The following is an 18,627-nucleotide window of genomic DNA, read 5'->3' as shown; positions in this document are numbered from 1 at the left end:
GTAAATGCAACCCTCCATGAATGAATGCGCATAGCCCACCTGTCTCCACTCCCTCGCCCACTCTTGCACTCGCCAACCAAACCCTAGCTTCCCAAAAAACAAGCCAAACAAAGAAAAGAAAACAAAAGAAGATAGTAGTAATGAGTACCCGATTATCGCACTAACCACGATGAACCCACATTAGCCTGAATGCAGCAGGCACACATGTCGCCATGGCCTCGCTGTGTAATCAACAACGCACATGGAAGTTCAAAACAAAAAAGAGAGTAGGAAAAAGAAAAGCCTTGCCCAAAACGGAAATATAAAGAGAACCCACCACTCATCGCATAGAGAGAGAAAGTAGAGAGCAGAGAGAGACGAGAGAGAGAGAGAGAGAGAGGGAGGGAGGGAGGGAGGGAGGGAGACAGATTTTTAGACTTCGGCCTCTTCTTAACACCCACCTCACCACCACCACCACCACCTGTAGCTCCTCCATCTGCAACAAATTCTCAGTCCCCCTTGTCTCTCTCCCCCACTCCCCTTTACACTGAAACCCAGAAGCCACGGCCACCACACACTCACTCGCCGAGGAAAAAATGATGATGGTGGCGGATCACGATGAGGATCGTGGGCTCAAGAAGAAGGCGGGCGATGGCCACAATGCCGGGTCGGTTCGCGACGGGTCGGACCTGGTCTCGGCCGTGGCCACCCTCGGGGCGGTCCAGAGGAGGAAGAGGATGGCCAGGCTCAGGCGGCCTCACGTCAGCTTCCTCACCTTCCCTCGCGCCTCCGCCTCGCACGTGCCGCATTGCCCCCTCCTCCCCGAGCCCCACGCACGTGTGAGCCCCCTCGTTTCGATATAATCCCCCTCTTTTTTTTCTTTTTCTTTTCTGTAGTTATTACTGGTTCTCTTCTTCATTTAATCGCTCGTTAATGAAGATCTATGTCGTCTTCCGCATAATTTGGGTTGGTCAAATGGGTCACTGATGATCCTCTAATTTTCAAGAACGATCTTTGGCTGTTACGATATAGATCGTCAAGAATTTCTTGTCCGCTAATTAATAAACTACACATAGGGTTCATACTGTAAAACGAAGAAAATTCGAGGTAATTTTCTCTGAACTGATTACAGTGGATCAACCCATATAATAATATAATAATAATTTGCAACAAAGAGACAGAAAAAGAAAATCGTACAGTGAGTAATTGATTATCTTCGTTTCTGTCAATGAATTTGACGATCAAGGGAAGCTATCTACTAGATAAATTAGCAAAGGAAAATATAAAGCTTATAATTTTCTGGCGATAGCAAGTAAAGTCGGGGATAAGTCGCGGATAAGTCGGGGAAAAAAGCAAAGAGAACCGAAGAACGCTTTGAACTAATTTAAGTTACCAAGCTATGAAAAGCAGAACAAGGGACATGAAATTTCAATAATGTCCCGAGGGGGGCTTGGCATTAATATCTCTAGGTGTCATTTGGTCCATTCTTCGTATATGAGATTTACCAGATTTTCTATACAATATGATGACTCCATGGACTGCAAGAGAATATATTGCCATTTCTATAAAAAAAAATAAAGTGTATGTATATCTAGAGAAATTTCTTGAATGGCTTCATTTGGAGACTTGGAGTTGGTCGGTCAGATTTAGAACCCCTTTTCCTTTTCTGTTTATTAGCTCATTCTGTTTAACCGCTAGCATTAACTTTCCTGATGAATAACTGGGTGACGGCAATGGATCTTCTGAACAAAAGCCAGTTTCAGGTGTTTTGAGTTCACTATATCCAGTAATTGTTTGGATCGGGAAAAGCATATGTCATTTCGGTGACAACAAGCGTAATGTAAAGATAGTCCTCTACATAGTAAGTTCTCTTGTTGGTATTAGTCTATGCTTGGACACTGATTTGTCAATTAGCTTTGGTAGTGGATTTTTTTCTTTTTTCATAATGGATATTTTTAGCTTGCTTGAATGATGAATTATGTTCTTTACTTCAATTTGCTGCAAGCATTGATACGTGTTCTGAGTATCCTCTTTGTAATAACATCGTAATAATTTCGATGACTGAAATTTGATTATAGGAAATCGATCCACGGAGACTGAGATTCCTCTTCCAAAAGGAACTGAAGAACAGTGATGTGAGCTCCTTGAGAAGAATGGTACTCCCAAAGGTATATGCTTATGTCTACATCTAAATAACTTTGTCAGTCGTTACCATATGAAGATTTTAACTTGAGGCCGATAGCTAATGTTAACAATTAGTAATTATTGCCAACTATTTTAAATTGGTGACTACACACATTATTTCAGAAAGCGGCAGAGACTCATCTTCCCATGCTCGAATCCAAGGAGGGCATTTTTATAAACATGTACGATTTGGACGGTCAGCACACATGGAATTTCAAATACAGGTTCAAGTATAATTCTATATTAATTTTTACAACGGTTGCACATTGGCGATGCCTATAGTAACCAATTAGCTTATCTAGGATAGTTTTGGCCTAGTATAATTAAGATGGAACAATGTGTTTTTTCATTGCTTTTCTTTTTTAATGTAGTGACATTTGCTGAATCGACATCTTTCTTTCCAGATTTTGGCCTAATAACAACAGTCGGATGTATGTCCTCGAGAACACGGGTATGCACATCATTGTTTAGTTGATCAAGATTCACTTTTCGACTATTTTATCTTTCACTCTCCTGATATTCAATAGGAACTTATATGGTCTTTATTATGTCCTAGGGAATTTTGTCACCACTCATGGGTTACAACTTGGAGACTTCATCATGGTGTACGAAGACTGTCAAAATCACAATTATGTAAGCTAAATGTTATGGTACACACCAATGCTAATAGATGAATGAGCTTGAGAAAATTTCCGAATTCATAGCTATTCTGATCATTGACAACAGGGATTCATATAAATATCTACATTTTGATAGGTGATTCAGGCCAAAAAAGCTTCTGAAGAAGATGTTTATACGGATATTGCTCAGAGCACCATCAGCGACTTGGCTCTTCAAGACCACTATGAGATGAATAATAACATCAGATCCTTCGATGAGAGTTACCCTGCAATCGATCAAGATGCAGAGATGTCATTTGTCTATGACACCAGCTTCTCGAATGACTCTCCCCTGGATTTTTTGGGCGGATCTATGACCACCTATGCCAGGATTTCCCCACCGGAAAGCTTCGGTTCTGTCGAGAACTTGTGCCTTGATGACTTTTGGTAGGTTCATGATCTTGGTTTAGCCGAATTAAAGCCGACTTTCGCTAGATCTTGAAAAATGTTGAGTGGGGGTGACATGCTTTGGCCAAGATTGGAAACTTTTTTCCTTTTTTTGCATTGATCTTTTGAATCCATATATTATATATATATGCTTATCTATGTAGCTTGCAATAAGAAATAAAAAGTGTATGTCAAACTCTGTGGTATGCTTTTGCTGTTACTATTCAGACGTTTGGTACTTGTCATCTTCCAAGGGAAGCAAAGTTGAGCATAAAAGAAGTTGATTTCCCCAACTGAAGGACCCGTGCGTGGCATTTAGGTGGCTTGGAATGTTCCAAATCGCAATTCCTATTTAAACGACAATTTTGTTGAAAACGTGGGTCTCGCTCAAGAATCAAATTTAGAGAGAGAGAACGAGACAGAGAGAGATCGGCTAATTTGAAATATCCAGAATTTACACAAGTCGACTTTTTTGCTTCAGCTCCTTATCTACCGCCCCTTTACCAACCAAGTAATCAAATGCCCAGAAACAGAACTTTACACCATTATTAAGGAAATAAGTACATCAGAAGTCTCAATACTTGTTGCAAAAGTGTGATTGAATTTTAAAAATTTTAAATGGTATAATCGAATTTTAAGACTTCTAAAGTTGATGCAGTTTATTCTTTTGATTAACGTTGTCCAATCTAGCTAAAGGAAAACATCAACATCACTTTTTATTACTTTTCAGGACATGTGGCACCAATGTGGCGCTTGTCGAGTGTTACATTAAAAAAATCTTCAAAGTTTAAAATGAAGAAAAGGAAAAAAGAAAAAGAGTATAAAATATGAAAGAAACATATTCCCACGATCTATTTTATCTGTTATATACTTCAAGGTATAAAGCATTTCGATGAAAGCTAGGGGTGAGCATGGTCTGCAGGTTGGTCAGGGCCACCCCTAACCCTAGGACCAACCCGTACATGTCGGTCCTCAATTTTTAGGACCGAGGACCGACCCTCCGAGCTGGGACCAAGGACCGGACCGACCCAATGGGTTCGGTCCGGTTCCTTCAGTCAACCCGGGACCGATCGATAATTTATTTCGTCTTGTTTTTTATACTCCCTAAAAAAGTAAACCTACAAATTCAAATTACACATCCATCGACAATGTGGCATTGTGCAACTAAACTATAAATACCAATACAAGATCTCAAATGAAGCACAAAGTAGATATCACTAGTCAAGTTGTGTTTGGAAAGCAAGGGCAAGCTGAGCATTCTAATTAGGGCTTCTTCTTTTTTCCTTTTGATTTACTCGGCGATAAGTGAGGCAACCGGTGCGAGTGGCGAGCGCAAGTGTCAAGTGTTGAGTGGGGTGAGCGTCAACTAGCAAGCGGCAAGCGTTTAGTGATGCCAGCGGCAAGCGTTTAGTGATGCCAGCGGCAAGCAACGAGCATTGAGCGAGACTAGTAGCGAGTGGTGAGTGGCGAGCGGCACAAGCAGCGCGCACGGTCAAAGGTGAGCGGCGCGGGCAAACGTGAGGCGAGCGGGATGTTGCTACTTTTGATTTTGGTAAATTGAAGAACAAAGAAGACAAAATGGAAGAGAACGTACTTTAGGGAAGAAAGCCGTGAGGATATTTACGGCATAAACTTCGCGTCATTTTGGACGTCGCGAGTCCATGACTATGAGGAGTCCTTGGTCCTCACGGTGAAGAATGTACTCTGGAGTCTAGACTGTGGAGGAGGAGGTCGTGAAGACCTTTACAGCGTAAACTTCACGCCTTTTGGAATTGGATGCCGTCTGTCCATGACTATGAGCATGAGGAATCAACAACTTTAACATCATTTTACTTAGGTTTGAATATATAAAAGAATTATATGTAGTATAATATAACATAAATTTTACTTAGGTTTGAATATATAAAAGAATTATAAATAATATAATATAATATAATATACAGGGTTGGTCCAGGGTTGGACCGACCCAAAACTCTCAGGACCGAGGACCAACCCGCACAGTGTTGGTCCTGGAATTTCAGGACCAAGGACCGACCCAGTCCCCTTGGGAACCGGACCAGGACCGGCAGGGTTGGGCCGGTCCAGGGTCGGTCCAGGGTCGACCCTAAACCGCTGCTCACCCCTAATGAAAGCTAGGGTTTCAATCATAGTAGCTGAAGAACCAGTTATTGTCATCACGAATCCGTCCACGAGAATGCCACGATTGTCTTTACAAATAACCCCAATGGCCCTGGCCCCTAGTGAAGCTTCTCTCAAAACGAGCCGATTGGAATGATGAGGATACTAGATCATCCTAATCTCCATATAATAAGAGATCTAGTTGCATTATGCAATTTCTGTAGTTGCCAAATTAATGATTGTAACTCATTGTATTGCTCTCTATTAAAGGTTAATGAATCATCCCCAAAGAAAATAAGATGTAATAGGGAGTTACCACCATGGATATGCTTTCAAGGGATTGTACTCTTAATCGTTTGAACCGCGTTAACTATTGAGTGTCCCTCTTCTCTTCTTTTATCTCTCTTCTATACATGATCATCATTAAAACACAGTATCGGAGTGAAACACAATCTTAAGGTCGGCTCCATTGTCAATGTTTCCGCTTGTCCTGTTGGTGATTGAGAATCCAAGTATTGTTGTTAAAATAATGGACGACCAGCAGCCTATTGAGAATTGTTCTTGCAATCTTATTCTTTGGACTAATCTGTTTTGGAGTTTCTTACAGCCTATGACATGTTCTCCTATTTATGGATCTATTTTTGCTATGGTGTTTTTGGTTTGCGCAAATGACAATCTGTCATTAGATTCGATTGGTCTCAGATAAGTTTACTGAATTTTGTGCTCTTTTTCTATCTAACACTATGGCTGATAACAATAAATCTGTTTCATAGTGGTCCAATAAACTTACAATTACTATGTCAAATAGGCGTAATTATTTGCCTTGGTCTAAAGTTGTCTCTATAGTTCTTGGGGTAAATTGAAATTGAGTCATGCGAATGGTCTTATCAGAGCACCTACATCTACAAATGCAAAGTTCCTTGAATTGTAGGCAAATGATGATATGGTCATGTCTTGGTTGTTTAATTCAATAGAGTCTCAAATCTTTAAGATATTTGCTTATTTAGAGACTGCAAGTCCCTCTAGGATTCTTTGCAGGATATGTACGGCAAAGTTGATAATGCATCCCGTGTATTTGAGTTGCAACAGGAGCTTGCTCATATGACCAAGCACCTAATCAAACATTCACCAAACATCTTGGTAATCTAAAAAAGAAGTGGGATCAACCGTGACAGTATTGACCACCAGCTCATACGGTTGAGATTCATGCCCAACGTGAAGAGAAGGACAAGATTTTCCAACTTCTGGTCAATCTTAGACTTGAATGTGAAGACCTTAAGAGACAGATCCTAACGAATTCTACTCTTCCCAACTTTGCTATTGTTTGTGCTATGGTTAAAAGGGAGAAAACTCGTTGTCGCGTGATGCCTTCTGATTCCAAGAAAGGGGGAAATTCGGTTGAGAGGTCTGCCCATGTTGCTAAAACTAGTTATAGCGGTTACTCTGTTTCTGATGGGGGTAGTTTTGGTTCGGGTAAAGGTAAATGCAAAGGCCGCGATAATAATCTTCATTGTGATTATTATGATAAGGACGATCACATTAAGGATCGTTATTGGGAACTGTATCTTCATCTTCATCCTAATAAGGATAAAGGGGTGATGCCAAGGTTGTAGCTCAAACTCAAGGCTCGACATCTTACTTCCAAACCTCTCTGGGTAAACTCGCTCTTCAACTACAGCATGTTATCCAATCCGATTGCATAAAACCTTCCATTTTAGATTCTAAGAATCTAGTTCAATTTACTAATTCCTTGGTTTCGCAGGAACCATCTAAATTAATACTCTGTGATGTTTGAAGTAATGCTCCTGTGGACTCTCGTGATGGTCTTAGATATTTTGTTACTTTTATTCATAATAAGTCCGGCACCACTTGGCTTTCTTTGTTGACCTTTAAGAGTGAAGTGTTGAAAGTGTTCCAAGAATTTTGTAATATGGTTCACACTTGATATGGTCATCATATCAAGATTCTTTGAACTGATAATGGAATTGAATAAACAAACCATTTTTTTAGTCATTTCTTAAGTCTTTGGAATTGTTCATCAAACCTCCCGTGTTGGCACCTCTCAACAAAATGAGGTAGCTAAATGGAATAATTGTTACTTACTTAAAATGACAAGAACTCTGTTATTTCATGGTAACTTTCCCTATGCATATTGGTTAGATGCCGTGATCGCTAGTTGTTACTTGATTAATTGTCTTCCCAGTAGGATCTTATGATACACGTATCCAATGGAGGCACTTATTAGGCAACCTGTGGATATTCCACATCCATGAATATTTGGAAGTGTTTGTTTTGTTTACTCTCTTGTGGGAAAACTTGATTCTCATGCTCCCAAATGTGTTTTATTGGTTACTCCAAAGTCAAGAAGGGATACAAATATTTCGATCCATCGACTAAGAAGGTTTTATCATCCATAATGTTATCTTCGATGAGACTTGCATGTTTTTTTCAAGCAAAGAACACTTTTAGGGGGAGAATAGTGGTACTAACTTAGACGATAATGGGTTTGATGTTGAAGTTGCTCCCTTGCTGATTATGAATGATCACATCAGTGATCCTGTTCTTACTCCAGAGCAAGTGGATGAAATTGTTGAGATAAAATATCTTACACCTGCTTCCGCTGCTTCAACTCCTATCCATAGGACCACTAGGATACAACCATCTACCAGACTTCATGACTTCACCACTTATTACTTGTTCGATTTCCTGTACAGGATCATATTTGCTACAATAAAATTTCGCTTGCCTTCCATGGTTTTTTATCAGCTGTGGATGCTCATAAAGAATCTACTATCTTTCTCCAAGCCAAAAGTTGTCAAGTGTCGTGAGATGTTATGAAAGAAGAGCTAGAAGTACTTGATAAAATTTTGCACTTGGATATCATTACCTTACCCAAAGGAAAGCATTCTGTTGGCTGCAGATGGGTGTATAAAATTAAATACAAGAGTGGAGGTTCTATTGAGCATTATAAGGCCAGACTTATTGCCAAGGGCTACACTCAAACATATGGTGAAGACTATAAATATATGTTTGCTCCCATAGCACAAATGAACATAGTAACGGTATTGATATCTTTAATAACAAATTATAATTCACCACTCTTTCAAATGAATGTTAAAAATGCGTTCCATGGAATTGGAAGAAAAAGTTTACATGAATACTCAACCTAATGTAGTATGCAAGCTTAATAAAATAATGTGTAATCTCAAATAGTCGCCACATGCTTGATATGGAAATTAAGTTCCGCTCTTGAAAGTGTGGGATTCAAACAATGTGATTCAAATTCCTCCTTCTTTGTGAAGCATAGTGCCAAAGAAATGGTGACTCTTCTTGTCTATGTGGATGATATAATTATTACCAATGATAATCTTCATGAAAGCGAGGCTCTCAGGGGGCACTTGAATGTGAAGTTTGACATCAAGGATTTGGGACACCTGCGTTACTTTCTTGGTATAGAGGTGGCTTGCTCTAGTAAATGATTATTTGTATTTCAAAGGAAATTTAATCTTGACTTGTTAAAAGAGATTGAGAAACTTAGAGCTGTTTTGGTAGTGGTCGATTTCATAGGTTGGTTGGACAATTGATTTACTTAACCATTAACCTTCCATATATTGCTTATGCCATCCGGCGTCAGTTATGTAAGCCAATTCATACATGCTCCTACTGAAGGACATATGGCACTTGTGGATTATAGACTTTGGTACCTAAAGTATAGTGCATGTCAGGGTATTTTAATGAAGAAATGGTCATATTGGTATTGCAGGGTAAATTGATGCGGATTGAGCTAGGAGTCCTACGAACAAAAATCAACTACAGGCTTCTGCACCTTTGTTGGCAGCAACTTAGTCACTTGTAAAAGTTAAAAACAGACTATCGTGGCAAGGTCCAATGCAAAGGCCAAATACAGAGCCATGAACTCAACTACTAGTGAAATGGTTTGGCTTTGATTGTTTGTGCAAGAATTGAGGTTTGGAACCTTAAGTGTTCCATAAAGTTATTTTGTGATAATCAAATTGCAATCTATATTGCTTCAAATCCAATTTTTCATAAATGAACGAAACATATATAAGTTGATTGTCATTTTATTTGTGGTTCAAGACAAGACAATTGAAATTTCCTAATCTGAAGTGATAAGCAACTTACAGACGCATTCACTAAGGCTCCCTCTAAAGGTGTTTTCCAACACATGGCATCCAAATTGACCTTCGCTGACGTTTTGGCTCCAGTTTTTTTTTTTTTTGGGGAGGGTGTTGGAACAACGAGGACGTCAAATCGTCCTAATTTCAATATGGCTGGAGATTTGGTTGGGTTGTGTGATAGCTATAATTACCAAGTTAATGATTGCAACTCATTATATTGCTATTAAAGTATAATGAATTCTCCCCAAAGAAAATAAGATGAATTGGTGATTTACTACTATGGATGTAAGCTAAAGGGGACTATTCTCTTGGTCGTCTAAACCACGTTAATTATTGAATGTCCGTCTTCTCTTCTTTTATCTATCTTCTATACATGATCATCATTAAAACAAAGCCCCATTAATATTCACCTTTAAAGCGTTAATAAGTGGAGCTATTTATATTGGGGGAAAATGACATCACATGTGCTATCTTTTTTAAGGCGCTTACTTGAATACCATAACTTTTTTTTTTCAAATCATTTGAGTGACATAATTTATGTACGGTGTTCATTTGAGTGTCATAATTTATTTTTTTAAATAACTTGAGTATCATCTAACTTTTCAATTAATTATTTAAATGCCACAACTTTAAAAAATATTCACCACAAGTGCCGTGCAACATCGGATTTCCGGCATTTGGGTGAATATTTTAAAACAAAATTGGAACTTAAGTGAAGAATTGAAAGTTGTGGCATTCAAATAAATGTTTTTTTTAGAAGTTATTGTACTTAAATGGTCGAAAAATAAGTTATCACATTTAAATGAATACCATATGAAAGTTATGATACTTGAAGTACCCTTATCTCCTTATCCACCGTTCGATCATCTCACCAAGTGCTAAAGCGATACTTTTATGTTGTAGCTACTTAAAAGGAGTTATAGATTGAAAGAGCTCTAACAACTGTAATTCATAAACCCAATTTGTCTTGCCAAAAACCAGATTGTTCCTTTGTCGCTAGACCGTCCTTAACACTACAGGCGACGAAAAGTTAAGTCATCTTTATTCTTTTGATTGCCACCACCGCGTGATCTGGAGAGGGCCCTCATCCGCGGAAATAGGGGCGACAGAGCTGCAGCCTAAAACTTTAGGCCATAAAAATGTGAGAAATTTTTCCCACTTTCTTGAATATGGTTTGTCTTCCGTGTTATTTGCTTGTCGTATGGTTTCTGTTTCTCAAGGAAAGACTTTGAATGGTTTGACACCGAGCTTGGCGGTTTGCATTCAGCATCTTTTACTTTGCTTACGTAAAAGAGAGAAAATATAATAAAAAAAGTATATCGAATTTTCACTTTATCGAGTCGGACGGAGTTGATTTCCTTACATCAATATGATAAGTTGTTAGACTCCATTATAATATCTGAAAGTTTCGAGACTCAATTACACTTTCATGATAAGTTTTTATATTTATGGTATACTCATCCCTATTATTATATTATAAGATAAACTAATAAAATATACATAATGCTCCCACCCAATACATAATAGTTATTTTCAAAACTCTGAATTGAATCATATAGTTTTATGTATTAAAATTCAATGGCTCTTATAATTGAGTTCTAATACAATTTGACCCGAGTGAGATTAATCATTTTGCGGAAGTTTCAAGTAATTTTTTTTTTTTTTTTTTTGTGGAGCATGTTTTTGACATATAATTAAGCAGCTAGACCGGAGGCAATATAATACTTATATATAACGGCACATAAGTACAATTTTTAAGAGTTTTAACAAACTTGCCCATATTTATTATGAGTAAACCGATATATTTTCTCACCTCAGCTTAAAACTCAAAACCTTTCGCAGCAAATTATGGCCCTCGTGCAAAAAAAAAAACAAAAAACAAAAAACAAAACAAAACAAAACAAAAAAAAAAAAAAAAAAGGGAAAAAGAAAAAAAGAAAAGAAAACACCGTGTGTTCTCTGAGTTTCGAGTTGCAGGAATATCAAAACCCATATTGAATCTTGAAATGAGAGAGAGAGAGAGAGAGAGAGAGAGAGAGCGTAGATTATGCAGTAAAAGAGGACGAAACCTCCAAGAATCTGCCCAAGAAAACGCCATTGGTTTCTGGGTTGGTGGTGAAGCAACTAATGATACTAGAGAGAGAGAGAGAGAGAGAGAGAGAGAGAGAGAGATGCCAAAAATAAGAAAGAGGAAAATGAGGAAGAAAAGCACAGAACTTTTGCAACACCTGGTGCCCCGACGTCCTCCATTCGTCCTCCTCCTCTTGGCCAAACCTCCAACACCTCCCCTCCTCCCTCCACCACCGCACCACCTCTCTCTCTCTCTCTCTCTCTCTCTCTCTAGCCCCCATTGTTTTTCTTCCCGTTTCTCAACGCTAACCGCTGAACTCCAACCCAAACCCAACCCCAGTTCAACCCCTCGTCAGTCATCACCACTCTCTCGAGTTTACGTTTCTCTTTTCTAACTCTGCGCATCACATGTCTTTATGCGCATGAACATTCATGTGTGTCGCTATGAACCCAAACAGGGAAAAAAAGATCTAAAGCCAACCCTCCATGAATGAATGCACATCGCCCACCTGTCTCCACACTCCCTCACCCCCTCCTCTGCTCTCCAAAAACCAAACCCTAGCTTCCGCAAAGAAATAGAGAAAAAGAAAACAAAAAATGAAACCCCACGATGGCCTGAACGCAGCATGCACACTTGTCACCACGGCCTCGCTGTGTAGTCAACAGTGCACATAAAAGTCCCAAAAAAGAAGAGTGAAAAGAAGAAAGCCCTAAAACGGAAATGTAAAGAACACCCACCTCTCATCACGTAGAGAGAGAAAGTAGAGAGCAGAGAAAGATTATCGATATTTTCTCCTTCGGCCTCTTTATAACACCCACCTCACCACCACCATCACCACCTGTAGCTCCTCCATCTGCAACAAAGTCTCAGTCCTTTCTCTCTCCCTTTTTACACTGAAACCCAGAAGCCCCGACCACCCACTCGCTCGCCTAGGAAAAAAATGATGGTGGTGGTGGTGGATCACGATGAGGATGGCGGGCTCAAGAAGAAGGCGGGCGACAACCACAATGCCGGGCCAGACCTGGTCGCGGCCTTGGCCACCTTCGGGGCGGTCCGGCGGAGGAAGAGGATGGCCAGGCTCAGGCGACCTCACGTCAGCTTCCTCACCTTCCCCCGCGTCTCCGCCTCGCACGTGCCGGATTGCCCCCTCCTCCTCCAGCCCCGCGCACGTGTGAGCTCCCCCCACTCAGTAAAACCCCCGTTTTCCTTTTTCTTTTTCTTTATCAACTAGCAATTCTCTCTCTCATTGAATCCCTCGTTAATAAAGATCGATGTCATGTTCTGCATAACTTGGGTTGGTCAAATGGGTCACTGATGATCCCCCTCTTTTTCAAGATTGATCTTTCTCTGTTAATATCGATCGTCGTGAATCTCTTGTCTGCTAATTAATACCATATCTTTCTTCTTTCTTTTTTGATTTTTAGTTACCGTCTAGGGTTTGGTGTCTTTTTAACAGGGCTTTTATGCAAAGAGCAGTGAATTCGAAGCATAATTTTCTCCGAACTAATTATAGTGGATCGACCCCATTTATCAATAACTTGGATTAAAATGAAGAAGAAGATCGTGCGGTGGGTAGTTGATTAGTTTTGTTTATGTTGATGAATTTGACGATGAAGTGAAGCTATACATAAAGATAAATTAGCAAAGAAAAATGGCGAAATAAGGGGGAAAAGTCGGGGACAAGATAACGAGAACCCAAGAACGTTTCGATCTGGTTAAGGTACCGAGCTGATATAAGCTGAACAGGGGACGTGAGACTTCAAGAATGCCCGAGGGCCTTCGCAGAATCTAAAAGTGGGGTAGAGCTCTAAATATTGCGAAATAAATGTATGTAATCAATATTTACATCCATAACGTTTCTACTATATCTGATTCGAAAGAGGGAAAAAAAGTCAAAATACATCTTATGATTTAGCCATCGGTCTCATTCAGTCCAATCGTCATATAGAGATTTACTAGATTGTAATCATATACATAAGGGGAATTTTCTTGGATGGCTTCCTCTGGAGACTTGGGTTCGATTGGTCAGATTTAGAACTTCTTCTTCTGGTTGTTTATCAGCTTTTTCTGTTTAATGGCCGGATACTTTCCTAATGGATAGTGGCTAACGGCAACGGATCTTGTGTACAATGGTCGGTTTAGGTGTTTCGAGTTCACCACATCTAGTAAGTTTTTTGGATCCACAAAAGCACAATGTATGTCATTTAGGTGACTATAACTGTAACGTAATGATAGTCCTTTATACAGTAAGTTATCTCGTTGGTATTAGTTTACGATTGGACGTGATTTGTCAATTGGTTTAGCTTGTAGATTTCTGCTCTCTTTTTGTCTTTTCCACAAGGGATATCCTAGCTTACTTGTATTATGAATTATGCTCTTCACTTCACTTTGCTGCAGAGCCATGGTACGTGTTCTAAGTATCCTCTTTGTAATGATATTGGCAAAGCTTTGATGACTTGGATTTGATTATAGGAATTCGATCCACGGAGTCTAAGTTTCCTCTTCCAAAAGGAGCTCAAGAACAGTGATGTGAGCTCCCTGAGAAGAATGATACTCCCAAAGGTACTTGCTTATCTTTCTACATATGCTTAACTTTGTTGGTCATTACTATAATAAAATCTCAACTTTTGGCTATTTGCTAGTGTTAACAAGTAGTAATTATTACTACTGATTCAAAATTGGTAACCACGCAAATTATTTCAGAAAGCAGCAGAGGCTCATCTTCCTGCGCTAGAATCCAAGGAGGGTATTTTCATAAACATGTATGATCTGGATGGTCAACACACGTGGAGCTTCAAATACAGGTTCGAGTACGCTTCAATTTTAACCTAAATCACAATGGTACCGCATTGGTCCATGCTTGTAGTGACCAATTGAGCTCATCTAAGAAAGTTTTGGCTAAGGGTGATTAAGATGGAACTATGTTTTCTTTTTCGCGCTTTTCTCACTGATGAGGTGACAAATTTGAATCGACATCTCTCTTCCTGCAGATTTTGGCCTAATAACAACAGTCGAATGTATGTCCTTGAGAACACCGGTATGCACGTCATTGTTTAGTTGAGTAAGATTCACTTTTTGACTTTGTTTATATTTTGCTTTCGCGGTACTCGATGATAATTTATATGGTCTGTTTTATGTCCTAGGGGATTTTGTGACCACGCATGGGTTACAAGTAGGAGATTTCATCATGGTGTACCAAGACTGTCAAAATCACAACTATGTAAGTTAAATGCTATTCTAATGCTTGAATGAGATTGGGGCAATTTCGTAGCACACAGCTATCTTGATTATTGACAGCAGGTGATTGCGCTAGCTCTCTACATTTTGGCAGGTGATTCAGGCCAAAAAAGCTTCTGAAGAAGATGTTTATACAGACATCGCCAAGAGCACCATCAGCGACCTACCTCTTCAAGACCACGACGAGATGAACAATAACATCAACTCCTTCGAAGAGACTTACCCTACCATCGATCACGACGTGGAGATGTCATTCGTCTATGACACCAGCTTCTCCAATGACTCTCCACTCGATTTTTTGGGCGGATCCATGACCAACTATGCTAGGATCTCTCCGCCGGAAAGCTTCGGTACGGTTGAGAACTGGTGCTTCGATGACTTCTGCTAAGGTCATGGTCTTGATCAAACCGAATTGAAGCTGCCTTTTGCTAGAACTTGAAACAAATTTGAGCGGGGGGTGACTTATGTTTGGGCCAAGATGGATCTATCAATCTTTTGAATCCATATATATATATGCTTATCTATGTAGCTTTCAATAAGAAATAACAAGTGTATGTCAAACCTGTGGCATGCTTTCATTGTTACTATAAAGTTGGATGTTTGGTGTGTATCAAGTAATGTGACAATACTTTGTGATAAGTATTGTGAGTAGAATTTTATATGTGGATCACATTCGAGCACTTAATAAGAATTTGTTGCAAGATCGATAGTTTTATTCTTTTTTGAACTTCTTCTTATATCTCTAATGTTATCTAAAACTAGACCAGTCAAATGGGTAGATCTAGTTGGGTTTGGATCAGATTATAAATTGTCCAAACCAAATTGATTCATTAACCTGTCTATCATCTATTTTTTATTAATGTAAATTTAGTTACTCACACCCAACCTAATTCGGACCTAATCAATATCTAATTCATACTCGACTTGACCCATATTACTAAAACACAATTCGTATCTAATTCATACTCAACTTGACCCATATTGTTAAAACACTTTCATTGTTAACCAAATCTAGAAAAAATTGTTTCTTATAATTATAAAAATTATATTGATAAAACACTTATGTACAATTATAAAATTAATGGATAAATTTTCTATTTTTCTAAAATTGAGGCTTTATTTATTTCATGCAAAGCATGGTAATTCTAAAAATGATAATATTTTTCAGTATTTGATTAAAACTTAAAAATGAATTAAAACATATTTTCACTTGGTATAGAAAATATAATTTGATTTTTGTGCACTCCTTTTAATTCACCCAGTCGTCACCCAAGTCACAGTGGCTAGCAATAGGTCAGCTCCAGCCTCCCCACAAGTTGATGAGGCTTCACCTCGCCAAATTCGATGAGGTCAAGCTCGTTTCAATTAGCGAGCTCGAGTCTCGCTAGATCAGTGAGGCTCAAGCCTCGGCCTTGCCCAATTCCGGGAGCTCAAGTCTTGCTAGATTGGGGAGGCTCGAGCCTCTCCAATGCCGAGGCTGGCGAGCTCAAATCTGGTGAGTCAATTTTGCCTCAATCCAGCAAGGTATCGGCCTCACTCGATCGACGAGCTCAAGGCTTGCCGATGCAATTGGGTAGGGGTCGCAAACTTCACCTTGTTGGCGAGGGCTTTGCGACCCTCGCCCACAACTAGCGAGAGTTGGCCACCGAACTTCATAGGGGACACAGTGTAAAAGAAAAAAAAAAAAAAAAAATAGAAAATTATTAAAAAATAGAAAAATTTTAAAAATAAAAATTATGAAAACCATTCAAAGAGGATGATGGATCCTTGATGGGTTGACTTAACTAATAACTAATAACCTGTATAAGTTAAATAGGTTGTAAATGGATTTAAAGACAAACCCATTTGCAATCATATATGATTAGACTTACATACAACCCAAACCCATTAATAATCCATTTATTAAAACTGAACTAACCCATATATGACCCATCTCATTGAGTTTGGCTTCAAAGTGGGTTTTCAACCCATTTTGATACCTTTATCTAAAACACAACAATTATTATCTTTTGCTAATTTCCTTTTTCCCCTTGATTAGATGCAACAAAACTTTTTCTTTCCCTAAATTAAGGCTGTTTTAGTTCTCTCCAAGATCTCATAGAAAAAAAACTGACCAAAAACAAAAAGATCTCATACAAAAACAAAGAAGGATAATAAGAAAGAAATTAGTATTTAAAAAAAAAAAGAACAATAAACCGGATCCTATAACTCCTAAGAATCTAGGGCCAGTTGTAAGACTCAATCAAACAAAATAACTAAAAATAAAATTGTACCAATCGAAATTTTTGAGACGAAACTATAATGCTTTGTTCATTTTGCGAAAAGTGGATAATTGATAAAATATTTTTTTGAAAATGATTGCTTGTATTATTTAAAATAATTAACTAATAAAATATGTTGTCATTAACGATAACGATTTTATATCTAAACATCTTCATATTCAATGGATAATAAAAATATTTTTTGTTCATTTATTTTTATAAACAATCATTTTTTGGAGATAGTACTTTTTAAATCATTCAATTTCCACGAAACAAATGGAGCCTAAATTTAAAAAAAAAAAAATGTCACCGAATGAACTTTCATGGGTTCTCACTTATGCTGCCGGTAATTCTCTTACTAATCATCATCTAATTAAACTTCACCTCCATCGAAAAGGCCAAAAAAGAACGAAGGATGAACTCGGGATTCAATGATTATGCTACTGTAATATCTTTTGGGAAATAAGTCAGATTGGGGTCACTATATTTCGGCTGAACTTCTTAATCGGTCCCTTCGTAAATGCGTGCTCGTGTCCGTCTATATAGTTTCTTATTGAATAATTACAAGCGCTTGTCATCCCTCAAAGCAAAAAGGAGGTCTTTAGAAGTCATGAAGTTCGTCACATGGAGGAAGGAAGTTGAGGTCTGTTAACACGTTTTATATTAAAATATCATAGAAGCGTCAACAAAAGCCCGTCTAGCTCAGTTGGTAGAGCGCAAGGCTCTTAACCTTGTGGTCGTGGGTTCGAGCCCCACGGTGGGCGTCATTTCATTCCCCTGTTCTTTTTATATTTTCATTTCTATTTCGTTCTACTGATTATTGTCGTGCCACTTTTCAGCATTTTTTAAAGTATAATGGAACTTTAATATCATAACATTCCTTTTTGAAGTAATATTCGAAGAATTTCTAAAATGTGTCTAATGATCGAGTGTAGACCCACTCTTTTTATTAAAAAAAAAATTACCTGGGGGCTTTCCGAACTAAAAGTTGAGCATAAAAAAAATATATTAAGAATCGGCAAATCCATTTATATAAATTGAAAATTCCTTTTTGTCTCGCTTTTAACTTTTCAAAATTATCTTTACGTTAAGTAATTACATGATTCACTCATTTTAATAATAACACGTTACAAGTGTGTTTCGATGAAAGAATTTTTCGAGAACTAGTTTTTTGGACTTTCATTAGTTTGGTTTGTTGTACATAATTGGTCAAACACTAACTATTTACGGTCAAAGAAAATATGTATGGTTAAAATTACAAAAACGAATTCCCCAATTTGAAAAAAAAAGCAAAACATTTTTTGAAGAAGTTATTTCTGGAAAAGCATTTTCCTTTTGTTATGAAGTTTTTTTTTTTTTTTTTTAGACAAACACATGTTAAGGGTTTGTTTGTTTCATAAAAAAAAAAATTGAATGATTTGAAAATCGTTTTCATAAAACTAATTGGTTATATCGCTTATAAAAATTAGTTAAGGGACAATATTATTATTATCAACAAGAATTATGCCTAAATATTTTCATAAATGATGAAAACATTTTCCATCCATTCATTAGTTCTTAGGGAAAATTTCAAATAAAGGAATAAAGTACTT

General features: G+C 38.1%; 2 protein-coding genes and 1 non-coding gene across 3 annotated transcripts; all 3 read left to right on the top strand.

Moving 5' to 3' along the window:
* The first annotated feature begins 581 nt into the window (after positions 1-581).
* LOC120296151 (B3 domain-containing transcription factor FUS3-like) lies at positions 582-3,213 on the top strand. The gene is made up of 6 exons (XM_039317815.1): positions 582-818; positions 2,058-2,147; positions 2,287-2,387; positions 2,568-2,614; positions 2,720-2,796; positions 2,920-3,213. Exons 1-6 carry the CDS (start codon positions 582-584, stop codon positions 3,211-3,213), a joined length of 846 nt encoding a protein of 281 aa, XP_039173749.1.
* Positions 3,214-12,480: 9,267 nt separating this feature from the next.
* On the top strand, positions 12,481-15,162 carry LOC104455571 (B3 domain-containing transcription factor FUS3-like). Its single transcript, XM_039317814.1, has 6 exons — positions 12,481-12,708; positions 14,010-14,099; positions 14,241-14,341; positions 14,528-14,574; positions 14,681-14,757; positions 14,869-15,162. The coding sequence occupies exons 1-6, from the start codon at positions 12,481-12,483 to the stop codon at positions 15,160-15,162; spliced, it is 837 nt and encodes a 278-aa protein (XP_039173748.1).
* A 2,564-nt stretch (positions 15,163-17,726) lies between these two features.
* Positions 17,727-17,799, top strand: TRNAK-CUU. The gene has a single exon. It is a non-coding gene; the product is annotated as a tRNA-Lys (tRNA).
* The last annotated feature ends 828 nt before the right edge of the window (positions 17,800-18,627 follow it).

The sequence above is a fragment of the Eucalyptus grandis genome, chromosome 7 (assembly GCF_016545825.1).
Source record: "Eucalyptus grandis isolate ANBG69807.140 chromosome 7, ASM1654582v1, whole genome shotgun sequence".
NCBI classification, from domain to species: Eukaryota; Viridiplantae; Streptophyta; class Magnoliopsida; order Myrtales; family Myrtaceae; genus Eucalyptus; species Eucalyptus grandis.
Note: the sequence above shows the minus strand (reverse complement) of the source record. Positions and strands in the feature narration are given on the sequence as shown.

Excerpts from the sequence above, each read along its gene's own strand:
- LOC104455571 (XM_039317814.1), top strand. The coding sequence starts at position 12,481 with ATGGTGGTGGTGGTGGATCACGATGAGGATGGCGGGCTCAAGAAGAAG. Across the intron at positions 14,100-14,240 it reads GAAGAATGATACTCCCAAAG|AAAGCAGCAGAGGCTCATCT; the intron begins GTACTTGCTTAT and ends AAATTATTTCAG. Across the intron at positions 14,575-14,680 it reads GTATGTCCTTGAGAACACCG|GGGATTTTGTGACCACGCAT; the intron begins GTATGCACGTCA and ends TTTATGTCCTAG.
- LOC120296151 (XM_039317815.1), top strand. The coding sequence starts at position 582 with ATGGTGGCGGATCACGATGAGGATCGTGGGCTCAAGAAGAAGGCGGGC. Across the intron at positions 819-2,057 it reads TCCCCGAGCCCCACGCACGT|GAAATCGATCCACGGAGACT; the intron begins GTGAGCCCCCTC and ends ATTTGATTATAG. Across the intron at positions 2,388-2,567 it reads ACATGGAATTTCAAATACAG|ATTTTGGCCTAATAACAACA; the intron begins GTTCAAGTATAA and ends CTTTCTTTCCAG.